Source organism: Chlorocebus sabaeus, chromosome 16 (genome assembly GCF_047675955.1).
Source record: "Chlorocebus sabaeus isolate Y175 chromosome 16, mChlSab1.0.hap1, whole genome shotgun sequence".
NCBI lineage: Eukaryota > Metazoa > Chordata > Mammalia > Primates > Cercopithecidae > Chlorocebus > Chlorocebus sabaeus.
The window spans coordinates 69,559,070-69,573,444 of record NC_132919.1 but is presented as its reverse complement, the minus strand read 5'-3'; the positions used below and the strand labels follow the sequence as shown (position 1 = coordinate 69,573,444).

At 55.0% G+C, this 14,375-nt stretch overlaps 2 protein-coding genes and 1 pseudogene across 5 annotated transcripts; all 3 read right to left on the bottom strand.

Moving 5' to 3' along the window:
• Window positions 1–1,738: 1,738 nt before the first annotated feature.
• On the bottom strand, window positions 1,739–2,967 carry HCRT (hypocretin neuropeptide precursor). Of its 2 annotated transcripts, none has more exons than XM_073005579.1 (2): window positions 2,732–2,967; window positions 1,739–2,211 (listed from the first exon to the last, which is right to left on the bottom strand). In XM_073005579.1, exons 1-2 carry the CDS (start codon window positions 2,843–2,845, stop codon window positions 1,837–1,839), a joined length of 489 nt encoding a protein of 162 aa, XP_072861680.1. In that variant the 5' UTR covers window positions 2,846–2,967; the 3' UTR covers window positions 1,739–1,836. The 2 variants fall into 2 exon arrangements, 1 of the variants encoding a protein (XP_072861680.1); XR_012088987.1 differs by lacking the exon at window positions 2,732–2,967 and adding an exon at window positions 2,504–2,699 and having other exon boundaries at window positions 2,110–2,211.
• A 2,144-nt stretch (window positions 2,968–5,111) lies between these two features.
• LOC103243415 (interferon-induced transmembrane protein 3 pseudogene) lies at window positions 5,112–5,549 on the bottom strand (annotated as a pseudogene). Its single transcript, XR_012088907.1, has one exon. The product of XR_012088907.1 is annotated as an interferon-induced transmembrane protein 3 pseudogene (transcript).
• Window positions 5,550–7,030: 1,481 nt separating this feature from the next.
• GHDC (GH3 domain containing) lies at window positions 7,031–12,450 on the bottom strand. 2 transcript variants are annotated; one of them, XM_008012651.3, is made up of 10 exons: window positions 12,323–12,450; window positions 11,702–11,785; window positions 11,242–11,528; window positions 10,831–10,952; window positions 10,183–10,684; window positions 8,954–9,146; window positions 8,768–8,839; window positions 8,560–8,693; window positions 8,116–8,201; window positions 7,031–7,860 (listed from the first exon to the last, which is right to left on the bottom strand). In XM_008012651.3, exons 3-10 carry the CDS (start codon window positions 11,513–11,515, stop codon window positions 7,642–7,644), a joined length of 1,602 nt encoding a protein of 533 aa, XP_008010842.3. In that variant the 5' UTR covers window positions 11,516–11,528; window positions 11,702–11,785; window positions 12,323–12,450; the 3' UTR covers window positions 7,031–7,641. The 2 variants fall into 2 exon arrangements, with proteins under 2 accessions (XP_008010842.3, XP_037849112.2); XM_037993184.2 differs by lacking the exon at window positions 12,323–12,450 and adding an exon at window positions 12,007–12,314.
• Window positions 12,451–14,375: the final 1,925 nt, after the last annotated feature.

Sequence of the window (14,375 nt, the reverse complement as noted above, 5' to 3'; positions counted from 1 at the left end):
TTATCTGGGATGTTTGATTGCTAAGAAGGGCTGCGTTTTTCTGTGTTCTACTTTTGTTGTTGTTATTGTTGTTCTTGCTGTTTTTGAGATGGAGTCTTGCTCTGTCGCCCAAGCTGGAGTGCAGTGGCATGATCTCAGCTCACTGTAACCTCTGCCTCCTGGGTTCAAGCAATTCTCCTGCTTCAGCCTCCCTAGTAGCTGGGATCACAGGCGTGCATTTCAATGCCCGGCTAATTTTTGTATTTTTAGTAGAGATGGGGTTTTGCCATGTTGGCCAGGCTGGTCTTGAACTCCTGACCTCAAGTGATCCGCCCGCCTCAGCCTCCCAAAGTGCTGGGATTACACGCATGAACCACCAAGCTCAGCCTGTGTCTCTACTTTTGGATGTTTTATTAGTTTCCTAGGAATGCCATAACAAAGTACCACAAAGTGGGTGGCTCAAACAACAGAAACCTATTGTCTCACAGTTCTGGATGCTAGAAGTCCAAGCAAGGTCAGGTGAAGGCAGCGTTGGTTCCTTCTGAAGGCTGTGAGGGAGAATCTGTTGCATGCCTCTCCCCTATCTTCTGGAGGAAGTGGGGGCGGGTGCTGGCAATCTTTGGTGTTTCTTGGCTTGTAGGAGTCAATCTCTACCTTCATGTTCACATAGGTTCTCCCTGTGTGCGTTTCTGTGTTCAAATTCCCTTTTTTATAGGGACGCCAGTCACAGTGGATTAGAGGTCCTACCCCACTCTAGTATGACCTCATCTTAGCTAATTGCATCTGGAAGGACCTTATTTCCAAATACAGTCACATTCTGAAGTGCCACGGGTAAGGACTTCAATATATGGATTTTGGAAACACCAGTAACAGGTGTCTTTGACTGGAGTTGCAGAAAAATCTTGTCCTGCTCCTGCTTAAGAATGTCCTATGCCTCTGTTACCTACAAGATAAAGTGCAAAGCCTGATGATTTGTGAGAACCTTTGGAGCTGGGCTGCACTGACTGTAACCGTGTCGCTTCCTGAGCCTCTCCACTCCCCACACCCTATACCCCATGATGCAACCATTCTGGATGACTCATTGTTGAAGTTCATATTCCCTGCCTTTTCAGCAGGATTGACTCCCACCCCTTCCTAGCTGGATTCTGCTCCTCTATGCAGCTTGCCTTCGTTTCCTTTCCTTTCCTTTCTGCTTTTCTTTTTCTTTTCTTTTTTGGAAAATGTCTCGTTCTGTCGCCCAGGCTGGAGCGCAGTGGCCCAATCATGGCTCAGACTCAAACTCCTGGGCTCAAGCGATTCTCTCGCCCACCATACCCCGCTAATTAAAAAAACTTTTTGGAGAGAAGTCTCACTCACTATGTTGCCTAGGCTCGTCTCGAACTCCTTGCTTCAAGCGATCCTCCTGCTTTGGCATCCCAAAATGCTGGTATTACAGGCGTGAGCGCTGCAACCGACCGGTTGCAACCTTTCTCGCTCTCCTTCCCCTTCCGCATCTCTGGGTGAAGTCCCCGCTACAGAATGCCTAGCAGAGCATCGTGGGAGTCCCGCATGCCCCGATCCAAGCATGCACCTGTGCAGTTATCTCTGTGCCCCAGGGCCTTGCACTGGGAGCTCCCCAACCAAGAGTGTTTTCGATTCAGCAACGCAAAAGCCAAGGCTGGTGCCTCAGAGCCGGGTTTCCAGGCCCTCCCGCCCTCCGCAAGATGCTCTGCCGCACCATAAGGGCAGGACGCGACCGCACAGGAACAGAGACCAGTCACACGAATGGAGACTCGTCTTTATTGCCGTTTTTCTGGGGGCTGACGCTGGGTGGGCAGAGGGCAGAGGCCTGGGCCAGGACAGGGCCCGAAGAAAGACTCAGATCCCGGACTGTCCCCCGGGCGCGACGGATGTGGCGGCCGCAGCGGGACAGTGGCGCCCGAGGCAGGGGCGAGGCGCTGGCTCTGCGCCTGCGCGGCGGCCCATGGTCAGGATGCCCGCGGCGTGGTTGCCGCTGGCCTGCAGGAGGCGCTGCAACCGACCCTGGAGGCCAGGGGGCCCGGATCGCCGCTTGCCCAGCGTGAGGATGCCGGCCGCGTGATTGCCCGCACCATGCAGCAGCTCGTAGAGGCGGCAGGAGCACGTCTTTTGACGACAGCAGTCGGGCAGGGGCTGTGCAGCCGCCCCGGGCGACAGCAGCGCGGGCGGCAGCAGCAGCAGCAGCAGCAGTAGCGTCACGGCGGCCCAGCAGACCTAGGGGAACGGAGACAGGGCGCTAGGGGTTTTCCCACGGCGCCCGCCACAAGCTCCCACGCCCAGGACCTACCCCGCTGGCTCCGCGCCCCCTCCGGGCCTGCACTTCTCTCTGGCTGTCACTTAGTTCTCCTAGATTTGCGCCCTTGCTGGTATCGGGCTACTTTACCTGCTCCTCCTTCAAGATCCAGCAGAGCATCTCCTCCAGGAGGCCTTTTGAGACCCCCTGGGCAGAGTGAATCCCCCTCTCCTCTGGAGACTTAGGCCACTGTGCCCCCACTAGGGCACTTACCACTCCACCTGAAAACAGGCGTGTCTGTCTGCAGAAGTTGTAAACTTGGGAAAAACCGGGCCCTACTGAGTGCCCGCCACCTCCTCTCCACAGCAGGGAAACACGTGGAAATCAGGAACTAGCAACACTCCAGAATGCTGTCTCATCTGCCTGCCCCCTTTCTGGAGTAACTGAACTCCATGGCTTTGAACCAGTTTCCTGCCCTTTCAGAGGGCACAGCTCCCTTACCTGTAAACTGGGTATACTAGAAATAATTCCTACTCTGCAGGGCTGCTGGGAGGATGAAAAGAGCTGACAAAAAAAAAAAAAAAAAAAAAAGAGCAAACACAGCACCTGACACATAGTAAGAGCTCGCAAACACAGGCTCTTAGCAAAACAGCACCCAACCCAGTGTGAGCCAAGGCAGGTGCTCCTGCCTCAGAGCACACCCGGGAAAAGACCAAGAGTGGAGACACCTTCGGCCTTTCTTCCAGCCCTCTGAGCAAGCGCTAGTTTTGCTTCTCTGGAATGGTGAATCACCCCTCCGTCCCTGGGTCTTTACCTTTGTGGAAGGAAGGTTCATGGTATCTGGTGCTCAGGGTGGGGCAGCCGGGAAAGGAGATGTCTGCGGTGGTTCAAAAAGCCAGGAACCTTGAGGCTGTCGATTGTGACCCTCTCCCAGGGGTCTGGGGTTTATAGTGCTCTGAGGTGGCAGGGAATTGACAGGCACTTACGTCCACACCCGGGCCAGACAAAGGCAAGTCTAAGATTAGCCTCCTGCAGGGGGGCCGTCTCCAGGCTGGGCCCAAGGAATGGCCGCTGCTGCGTTCAGAGGCCAGGGTTGGATCACTGTGCCCCTAATCACCCCCTTGTCTGTCCGCCTGCTCCCTGGAGATGGGGCGGTCTCCGGGCACTAATGAGGCCACCTTGCACCCAGGCATCTGGGAGCACAAAAGAGGCGCTGGCCTGGGACAATATGGAGGGAGGCAGCTACTAATTAGGGGCAGGAGAGAGGCAGATGCGCAAGACCCCACATTCTGTGTGTAGGGGGTGGAGCAGCCAGCAGCAGTCCTCTCCCTCCCCTGCTTCTTGTCACTGCCCCTGGGGACTGTTAGGCTCCAGGACCTTCTTCCTTCATGGAAAGGTTCCTTAGCTGCCCCCCTCCCCCTAGCTTTCTTCTCCCCTTCTGCCCCTTCCACTAGCCTCTGATATGGAAAACCTTGAAAACCCAGCCTAGGCAGTAGGAGGTAAGAAGCTAAAACCAAGCCCAATTTCTCTTTCTTCTCTCTCTCTCTCTCTCTCTCTCTCTGTGTGTGTGTGTGTGTGTGTGTGTGTGTGTGTGTGTGTGACTAAATTTTGGTCTTGTCGCTCAGGCTGGAGTGCAGTGGTATGATCATCTTGGCTCACTGCAACCCCTGCCTTGGGTTCAAGTGATTCTCCTGCCTCAGCCTCCCGAATAGCTAGAATTACAGGTGCACACCACCACAACCAGCTAATTTTTGTATTTTTAATAGAGATAGGGTTTCACCATGTTGGCCAGGGTGGTCTCAAGTGATCCACCCACTTCAGTCTCCCAAAGTGTTGGGATTACAAGTGTGAGCCACCGCACCCATCCTCTTTTTTTTTTTTTTCCTTCCTTCCTTCCTTCCTTCCTTCCCTCTTGCATTTCTTTCTTTCTCTCTCTCACTCTCTCCCTCTTTCTTTCTTTCTTTTTTTTTTTTTGAGACAGAGTTTCGCTCTTGTTGCCCAGGTTGGAGTGCAATGGCGCAATCTCGACTCACTGCAACCTCCACCTCCAGGGTTCAAGTGATTCTCCTGCCTCAGCCTCCTGAGTAGCTAGGATTACAGGCATGCGCCACCATGCCCGGCTAATTTTGTATTTTTAGTAGAGATGGGGTTTCTTCATGTTGGTTGGGCTGGTCTTGAACTCCCGACCTCAGGTGATCCACCTGCCTCAGCCACCCAAAGTGCTGGGATTATAGGCATGAGCCACCACGCCTGGCCTTCTCTCTTTCTTTATTTTCTTTCTTGACAAAGTTTGACTCTGTTGCCCAGGCTGGAGTGCAGTGGGACAACCGTCACTCACTGCAGCACCGAATGCCAGGGCTCAAGCAGTGCTCTCACCACAGCTACACAAGCAGCTGGGACCACAAATGCGTGCCACCATCCCTGGCTAATATTTAAATTTGTTTGTAGAGACTGGGTCTCTCAGGCTGGTCTCAAATCCCTGGCTCAAGCCATCCTCCCGCTTTGGCCTCCCAAAGTGCTGGGATGACGGCTGTGAGCTACTCTGCCTGACCAAACTCGGTTTCTACCAGAAGCTGATGGAAACATTCTACCTCCCCAGCTTTCTCCCTGGCTCAGGCTACCTGGAGGGGAGGGATGTAGTCCCACTCTACAGTCACCATGGAGTGAGCCACCATGCAGTGAAGAACACATGTCATCTCCAGGTCTAAGCTTCGCTTATTCACAACTTTTTTTTTTTTTTTCCAGAAACATGTGCACTTTATTGAATGCCATTGTAGAAAAGTGTGTGAGGATAAAGGACTGACACAGGACTCGGCTCTGGGGGCAGGACCAGGAATGGAAGGTAGAGCACGTGGGATACAGGTTATAGGCAGAGCTCCTGGCCTGAATGATGTCTCCCGATCTATTGATGGGCTTGGAAGATCAATACTGGGACGACAATGAGCAGAATGGTCATGAGGATGCCCAAAATCAGGGCCCAGATGTTCAGGCACTTGGCGGTGGAGGCATAGGCCTGGGCCCCAGTCAGGTCGCCAACCATCTTCCTGTCCCTAGACTTCACGGAGTAGGCGAACGCTATGAAGCCCAGGCAGCAGGGGTTCATGAAGAGGGTGTTGAACAGGGACCAGACGACATGGTCGGGCACGGAGGTCTCGCTGCGGATGTGGATCACGGTGGACGTCGGGGGAGCAAGGTTGTGGGGCGCCCCCAGCACAGCCACCTCGTGCTCTTCCTTGAGCATTTCATAGCTGGGGGGCTGGCCGCTGTTGACAGGAAAGAAGACGGTTTGGACCGTGTGGTTCATGGTGTCCTGCGAAGGCCAGCGGTGGTCGGGTTAGCGGGATCCTTTTTTTTTTTTTTTTTTTGAAGACAGAATTTCACTCTTGTTGCCCAAGTTAGTGTGCAAAGGCACATTGGCTCACTGCAACCTCCACCTCCTGGGTTCAAGCGATTCTCCTGCCTCAGCCTCCCAAGTAGCTGGGATTACAGTTTCACGTCACCATGTCCAGTTATTTTTTTGTATTTTTAGTAGAAACAGGGTTTCACCATGTTGGCCAGGCTGGTCTCGAACTGCTGACCTCAGGTGATCTGACTGCCTCGGCCTCCCAAAGTGCTGGGATTACAGGTGTGAGCCATGGTGCCTGGCCTACAACCTCTTTATTGAGCTCCTGCTGTGCACAGGACCTGGCCCAGTTTCCAAGGAGCTCATCATTTCAGGTGGGAGGCAGTTCAGGCATAATGATAGTTCGGTGAAGGAGAGGACTTCTGCCCACATGAGCAAAGTTGAGCCAGTCACTCTGCCTGGGGTGGGCCTGGTAGGGGGTCCTCAAAGGCCTTGCATGAAAGCTAGTTTACATCAGGGGCAGCGGGATGGAGGGCATTACATAGAAGGGACCACTTGAGCAAAATCCTGGAGTTGACAGTGCTTAACAACCCTTAGATGGGAGGTGAGGTGTGGTCCTTAGTCCAGGCCTTCTTTCCAGCAAGGGGAGAGAGGCAGCTGGACATGTAGGTGAGGGCCAAGGTCAAAGGGTCTAATAGGCCAAGCTGATTGGTCTGAATCCTGTGGGTGATGGGGGCTACCATGGGAGGATTTTTTTTTTTTTTTTTTTTTTCGAGATGGTCTCGCTGTGTTGCCCAGGCTAGTCTTGAACTCCTGAGCATGAGCCATCCTTCCACCTCAGCCTCTTGAGTAGCTGGGACTACAGGCCCATGCCACTGTGCCCAGCTTCATGGGAAGATTTTAATAGGATGGAGTGACAGGCTGAGGTGGGGGCCGGGTGGGTATGCAGCAAGGCCCTGGATGTAGGACATGGAATGGAGAAGTCATTCAAAGGCATCTGGAACTGGTGCTGCCTCTACTTAGGAGGAGCTGCAGGGTCTTGGGCTGCCCCTCCCACCAGCCTCCAAGATGGAAAACCTTAAAAACTCAGCCCGGGCAGTGGGAGGGAAGGAAGCCAAAACCTAGCCTAGTTTCTTTTTTTCTTTTATTTTAGCCTCTACAACCTTGTGGAGGCTGCGTTTCCTCATTGGTATGGAACAGTGAACCCAGATGGTCTCTGGGGTTGCTTCCTGGGACGATGCCTTATGATGTGAAAAATAGCTGTCCCTTCCCCACCGCAGAAGTGGTTTGTGGGTGCTGGCCTAGGATGTGCTAGGAGTCCCCAAAGGCTCCTGTGTGCACATGCAGCCTCGCCAGGCCCAGACCAGAATGTTGGGGGAAAGTCCTGGAGCTCAGTGAGGGAATGGCTGGGCCGGGGTCCACTCCCCAGTTCCCCAAAGCAGACTCTGAGGCAAGAATCTGGGTGCAAGAGGTTTATTTGGGAGCCATCCCAGGAAGCCCAAGTGGGGAGTGGGGAAGAGAGGGAAGGGAGGAGCCCCTGCAGGAAGTACATGATTGAGTGGGTTACTGCTGTGGGCAACTGGGACGCCATCCTGCTGGGCATCCTCTGAGAGTTTATGTAGAATACACTTCAGAATTGTCCTGCTCAAGGACAGTGAAGCTGAGGTCCTGCTCCTTATTGACTCAGGGTTGCTCCTGGAGACATTAACCCCCTGACGCTTCCAGCTTGCCCAGTGCACTGACTGAGCACACAGCTGTGGCTGCCAGAGAACCCCCTTGGGCTGTGATACAGGAAACCATTGGTGTGCATGGTAACTCTCTAGCAGCGTCCTCCATGCCTGGACACAGGGACACGGGCAGGCACTGCTGGCGTCTACTAACCCCAGAGGCCCATACCTTAGAACTAGTCAGCTGGGCCAAGGCCTCCCTAAGGCCCAGCGGCTCTCATGGGCAAATGTCAGGTGACACAGAGTCAGAGTCCCCGGCCAAGGACTCCCCATCCAGAGAGGTCCAGAGGGAGGAGCAAGGTGGCCTCGGGGGGAAGCTGGGTGGTGGGGCAGGCCTTGACTCAGGACACCACCCTCTCCTGCAGGCACTGGGCCAGGTGCCTGTGCCGAAGGACCCGGGGCATCGCAGGTGGGAACGGGGAGGAGGGGCAGGCAGCGAGGGCTGCCCGGAGTGCTCGGAAGGCCCCTTGCCCCACCAGGTGGACTCTGGCAGGGCCCACGCTGCCCCAGAACCGCAGGGACTTGTAACGGGGAGAGGCTTCCTGAAGGCAGTGGTCCAGCTGGGAACAGAACAGCGTGAGTGAACTGGTGTGTGACCATGAGTGTGCACACGAGGCATGCGTGGCTGGGTCCAGGCTACATGTGTTTAGAAGTTTTGCGTGGACAGGTGTGTGTCTGTGGGACTCAGCGCTCCCCTCCCAGAGCCCCAGGGAGCTTCTCCTCTGCCGCCGCTCTCCTCCCCATCAGCCCTGATCTCCGTGGGAGTGTGCAGAGTGAAGGGCTTTACTGTCAGACCCTGTCCTCATCTCCTTTACCTTGTCTCGATTTTCCTCCGACAGATTCCTCAGCCCCCTCAGCGCCACAAACACCTCGTAGTGGGGAGCAGAGCCCGCAGAAGAATCTGTGAACAGACCCCATGTGCACACATACTTCCAGTGAATGGGCAACTGCCAAGTCTAGTGTCCTCTGCCGCATCTGTTCTTCCCCACTCTGAGGTTTTAGGGAAAAAAGAGCTTCCTGGTGGGGAGTGGGATAAATGGGGAGGAACCTAGAGCTTGATCCTAAATAGGAGACAGATCAGGAAAGAAAATGGGTAGAGACTGCAGCAGGATGGATGAGAGTTAGATGCAGAGAAGGACTTTTGTAGGAGTGGTAAAGGAGGCTGAGTGTTACCTCTTTCCTAGCAGTCCCCTGGCAGAGGAGGTAGAAGTTGAAGGGTAGCCCAAGGATGGTAGGCAGGAGCCAGTGGGGAAGCTCACCCAGAATGCTGCTCTCCACACAGCTGTGGTCCAGCAGCTTGGCCCCCGGCCACTGCCCCACTGCCCGGCCCAGGGCCTCAGAGAACAGGTCCTCGCCAATATCTTCCCCTCGCACACTCAGGGTCTGGCCCAGCCTGAAGAGGAGGAAGGGAGAGGCAGTGGAGCCCAGGACACAAGGATGGCCCTTCAGCTCCCCGGGGTCACCTACCTGTAGATGAACCTGACGACTGGGCACTGATTGTAGACACCAACCACTCGCACCACATCACCCAGGCGGCACCTGATGGGGTGCAAGTGGGAGTGAGGTCGGGCCCAAGGGCTTCTGAGTTCATGCGCCAGGTCCCCAGCATGGTCCCATAGGGCCCCAGGTAGCAGGGACTGTGCAGCTGATCACCTGGTGAGGCTGGCGCGGTCCGTCAGCACCAGCTCATACTCCTTGCCCTGCTGGGCCTCGGTCAAAAGGAGGGTGGAGGCAGCTTCCTCCTGGGTGCCTTCCTTGACTGGGAGCAGCTCGATAAAGGGGGCCCCGGGGGGCAGTAGGTAGAGTCCATAGGGCTGCTCTGGCTGTAGGTTTAGGCCCAGCACCCCTGTGGAAGCAAAGCAGCCTCCTCAGTGTCTGCTGGTGCCATTGCTTTCTCCAGACAGTAGCCCCTCCTGGACCCCAGGCCTGATCCTCTGAGCACCCGATCCTCCTGCTGCCCTTCCACCGCATCCTTCCTGGCTCTCCTAGGCTCAGCGGGCTGCCTCTTAGGCCCTCACTGGAGAGGCAGAGTGCTGTGGCCCTGGAGGGGCAGACCTGGGAGTGAATCCTGGTGCCACATGAATTTGTGCAAGGCTCTTTTTTTCTCTTTTTTTTTGAGACAGAGTCTCGCTCTGTCACCCAGGCTGGAGTGCAGTGGTGCGATCTCGGCTCAGTGATTCAGTGAGTCCTGGGTTCAAGTGTTTTCCTGCCTAAGCCTCCTGAGTAGCTGGGATTACAGGCGCTGGCCACCACACCTGGCTAATTTTTGTATTTTCAGTAGAGACAGGGTTTCACCACATTGGCCAGGCTGGTCTTGAACTCCTAACTTCAGATGATCCACACGCCTCAGCCTCCCAAAGTGCTGGGATTACATGTGTGAGCCACTTCCCTGGCCTTTTTTTTTTTTTTTTTTTTTTTTTTGAGACAGGGTCTTGCTCTGTCATCCAGGCTGGAGTGCAATGGCGCGATCTCAGCTCACTACAACTTCTGCCTCCCAGGTTCAAGCAATTCTCCTGCCTCAGCCTCCCAGGTAGCTGGGATTATAGGCATGCACCACCACGCCCCACTAGTTTTTGTATTTTTAGTAGAGATGGGGTTTCACAATGTTGGCCAGGCTGGTCTGGAACTTCTGACCTCAAGTGATCCATCCGCCTTGGCCTCCCAAAGTGCCGGATTACAGGCATAAGCCACTGCGCCCAGCTACAAGACTCTTAACCTAGGTAAGCCTGAATTTCTTCACTTGTGAAAGGAGGCTGCTGTCCCTAGCATGCAGCTTGTTGGGGAGGATTAAATGAGATGATTATGTAGGGCCCAATGCATGGCTGTTAGCCATGTGACCTCTGACCCTTGCCCCCACGTCACTGCCCTTGAGTCCCACTGACCTCCCGAGGCAGCATAAGCAGGAGAGAAGAAAGCTAGTCCTTGGCACCACAAGGCCCTGAGGGCAGCCACAGTCTCGGCCTGGCCTCCTGTATCCAGAGTCACCACCACCTGCAGCTTTGGCCAGAGCCGAAGGGCCAGTCCGCGGGGCCCCTGCTCTAGGGCCTCCCGCAGCTCAGCTGCCCGTTCAGGGAGAGGTGCTCCAGGGTTCCCGGCAGCTATCGCCCCAGCCAGCTCTTCACCGTCAGCCTCCAGACCCAAGAAAACATCCAGGAGTTCGACCGCCGTCCCAGCCTCCAGTGCCCTCAGCCCTGGGGACCTCAGTGCGTCCAGCAGCAGGGCCCTAGGGTCCTTGGTTCCACGGGTGCCCACCCGGCCCAGGGTATTCCCAGGCCAAGGCAGGGGTTGGGGCCAAGGGGATGTAAGGGTCAGGCGGGCAGTGCCCCCCTGAGCCAGCACTTCTGGGTAGGCCTTGTTTAGGGCTACCAGACCCAGCACGGTGGCCTGGAGGAGGAAAGAGAGTGTGTTGGTCTGGCATCAGAACCAGACCCAGAGCCCCCATTTGAGGGTTCTTTGCCCACCATGATGGGAGGGTTTGGTTGCAAGTCAGAGGTCTCTGGTGGGACTGGGCTCTGGCCATTCTAGATTACCTGCAGAGAGGCCTCCCCCAGGTCCTGGTTAGAGGTCCGGGGCAGTGGCTGCTCTCCATTCTCTTCCTCCTGGGTCTGGCTGGCTTTGGTCAGAGGGAGATGATTCCGGAAGGTGCTTATGTCTATAGCCCCAATGACAACAGAAACGCCTCAGGAAGCCAGTTTCCCAAGAGTTTCAGGCAAGACTGGTGAAACCCTTGAGGGAGGAACTGAGAATAGGCCTGGGGAAGAAGGGCTGTAAGGACCCAGCATGGGAAATTCATCTTGGACAAGAGAGCCGGTCCTGCGTCTCTGTGTCAGGCCACTCGGTTGGCAGTGGAGGAGGTATGGGGGCCTTCAGGCTCTGGAATCTCATGGTCCTGTGGGATTTCTTTCTCTTTGGGTCACCTCCCCAGACCCTGGGAAACACACCTGTGAAGGAACAGTGGGGGCGCTGGGCTCCCTGTAGACACCACCTCAGGGCCTGCTGCTGGCTCTGGTGCACGTGGAGCGTGCTCTGCTCCAGCCTCCATCGCTGCCAGCTGGCTGCCCAGACCAGGGCCCCCCATGCCACTCGGTGCTGGAGGCCAGCAAGCCAGGACAGCCTGGCATCCTGGGAGCGCTGCTGCATGAGCAAGGTCAATGTTGGCAGCAGCAGCAGCAGCAGCAGCAGCAGCAGCAGCAGCAGGAGTGGCCACAGCAGCATCTCTAAGCAGCTCCTGGGAGGAGGAAGGAACCCAGATGTGGGGGCATGCAGCAATGACCCATTCCTCCCCCCACACTCTACTGCATACAGGAAAACCAAGGAAAAATTTAGTTTTAGAAGAAGGCCGGACCCTGTGGGGCAGGTGATGTGGAGGAGAGACTATCAAAGCTTTGGAGTCCCACTGACCTGAGTTCAGATCCTGCCTCTGCCGCTTGTTAGCTGTAGGACCCTGAGCAACTTAGCGGGCTGCACTGAGCTCCATTTCCTGATCTGCAAAATGGGAATAAGAATAAGAATGCCTCTTTCAGAAGGTAGGGATGGGCCGGGCGAGGTGGATCACACCTGTAATCCCAGCACTTTGGGAGACTGAGGCAGGAGAATCACTTGAGCCCAGGAGTTTGCAACCAGCCTGAGCAACATAGGGAGACTCCATCTCTACAAAAAACTGAAAAACTAGCCCAGCATGGTGGCACACCCATAGTTGCAGCTACCTGGGAGGCTGAGATGGGAGTATCCCTTGAGCCCAGGAGGTCAGGGCTGCAGTGAGCTGAGATCATGCCACTGCACTCCAGCTTGGGCAACAGAGTAAGACCTTGTCTAAAAAACAAACAAAAAAAAAGAAAAAAAAGAAAAAGAAAAACAAGAAGGCCCAGGAATGGTTTGACACAGGGTTGATCGGGCCACAGCGGCTGCGTAACGACATCTCTTGCCCACTCCCGAGCGGCTTTGCTTTCTCTCGGGATCCACCCTGTCCCAGCTCCTTGTCCCTCCTGAGCCCCAGGCTGTGGAGTCTATGCCCACATGCACCTGTCACAGCCCACTTCTGCCTACTCCCGGCACGTGACGGAGACCCCTGGGTGACTCTGGGTCTCAGCACACATCTGACCAGGAAGAAGGAGCGATGGCTTTAAAGGGCTGGGTCCCAACTGGGAAATCCGGCCGCCAGGCCTGAAGGAGGAGCTGGAGGAGGGGGGTGCTCTTAAAGGGGCAGGTTGCCTACAGGACTGCCGGTCAGGTGCTAGCCCAAGTTGGCAGTTCGGGGAGTTAGGGCCAGACTAGCATGGTCCTCAAACTCATGCAGGTGAAGGAACAGAAAGGTGTGTGTGGGAAAGGGCGACATTAAGTCACTTGAGCTGAGAGAGGGGCAAACTTTACCTTCAAGCAGGCTCAAGCTTGAGAACTCTTAAAACCCCAACGCGGCTGGGCACGGTGGCTCACGCCTGTAATCCCAGCACTTTGGGAGGCTGAGATGGGTGGATCATCTGAGGTCAGGAGTTTGACACCAGCCTGACCAACATGGTGAAACCCCATCTCTACTAAAAATACAAAATTAGCCAGAAGTGGTGGCACATGCCTGTAATCTCAGCTACTTGGGAGACTGAGGCAGGAGAATCGCTTGAACCAGGAGGCAGAGGTGCCACCACGCCTGGCTAATTTTTGTATTTTTAGTAGAGACGGGGTTTCACCATGTTGGCCAGGCTGGTCTCAAACTCTTGACCTCATGTGATCCACCCTCCTCAGCCTCCCAAAGTGCTGGGATTACAGGTGTGAGCCACCATGCCCAGCCAGTTACATACAGTTTATCTTTTTTTTTTTTTTTTTTTTTTTGAGACGGAGTCTCGCTCTGTCGCCCAGGCTGGAGTACAGTGGCGCGATCTCGGCTCACTGCAAGCTCCGCCTCCCGGGTTTACGTCATTCTCCTGCCTCAGCCTCCCGAGTAGCTGGGACTACAGGCGCCCGCCACCACACCCGGCTAGTTTTTTGTATTTTTTAGTAGAGACGGGGTTTCACCGTGTTAGCCAGGATGGTCTCGATCTCCTGATCTCGTGATCCGCCCGTCTCGGCCTCCCAAAGTGCTGGGATTACAGGCTTGAGCCACCGTGCCTGGCCCATACAGTTTATCTTAACTTTATGTGGTTATTGGGTGACCATCTGCATTAGCTTACTGGCTTTATCCCAAGGAAAATTACAAACTTTTTTTTTTTTTTTTTTTGCAGAGTTTTGCTCGTTGCCGAGGCTGGAGTGCAATGGCACGATCTCAGCTCACTGCAACCTCCACCTCCCAGATTCAAGCAATTCTCCTGCCTCAGCCTCCCAAGTAGCTGGGATTACAGGTGTGCATCACCACACCCAGCTAATCTTTTGTATTTTTAGTAGATTCGGGGTTTCACCATGTTGGCCAGGCTGGTCTCAAACTCCTGACTTCAAGTGATCCACCTGCCTCAGCCTCCCAAAGTGCTGGGATTACAGGCGTGAGCCACTGCACCCAGCCAGTCACATATAGTTTATCTTAACTTTACCTGGTTATTGGGTGACCATCTGTGTTAGCCTTATTGCCTTTTCCCCAAGGAAAATTACAAACCTTTTTTTTTTTTTTTTTGAGATGGAGTCTCGCTCTGTCGCCGAGGCTGGAGTGCAGTGGTGCAAACTCTGTCAGCTTACTGCAAGCTGCGCCTCCTGGGTTCACGCCATTCTCCTGCCTCAGCCTCCTGAGTAGCTGGGACTACAGGTGCCCACCACCACGCCCAGCTAATTTTTTAATATTTTTAGTAGAGACGGGGCTTCACCACGTTAGCCAGCATGGTCTCTCAATCTCCTGATCTCATGATCCACCCTCCTTGGCCTCCCAAAGTGCTGGGACTACAGGTGTGAGCCACCGCGCCTGGCCTGTTTTTTGTTTTTGAGACAGGGTCTTGCTCTGTTGCCTAGGCTGGAGTGCAGTGGTGTGATCATAGCTCACTCCAACCTCAACCTCCTGGGCTCAAGCCATCCTCCTGTCTCAGCCTCCCGAGGGGCTGAGACTACAGGCACGCACCACTACACTCAGCTAATTTTATTTTTTGTTGAGACGGGACCTCCC

Coding starts and splice junctions, on each gene's coding strand:
- HCRT (XM_073005579.1), bottom strand. CDS start 2,845: ATGTGTCAGGTGCTGTGTTTGCTCTTTTTTTTTTTTTTTTTTTTTTGT. Junction 2,212..2,731: donor CTAGTATACCCAGTTTACAG/GTAAGGGAGCTG, acceptor CCGTTCCCCTAG/GTCTGCTGGGCCGCCGTGAC.
- GHDC (XM_008012651.3), bottom strand. CDS start 11,515: ATGCTGCTGTGGCCACTCCTGCTGCTGCTGCTGCTGCTGCTGCTGCTG. Junction 10,953..11,241: donor CCCCCACTGTTCCTTCACAG/GTGTGTTTCCCA, acceptor TTGGGGCTATAG/ACATAAGCACCTTCCGGAAT. Junction 7,861..8,115: donor CGGAGGAAAATCGAGACAAG/GTAAAGGAGATG, acceptor TTCTGTTCCCAG/CTGGACCACTGCCTTCAGGA.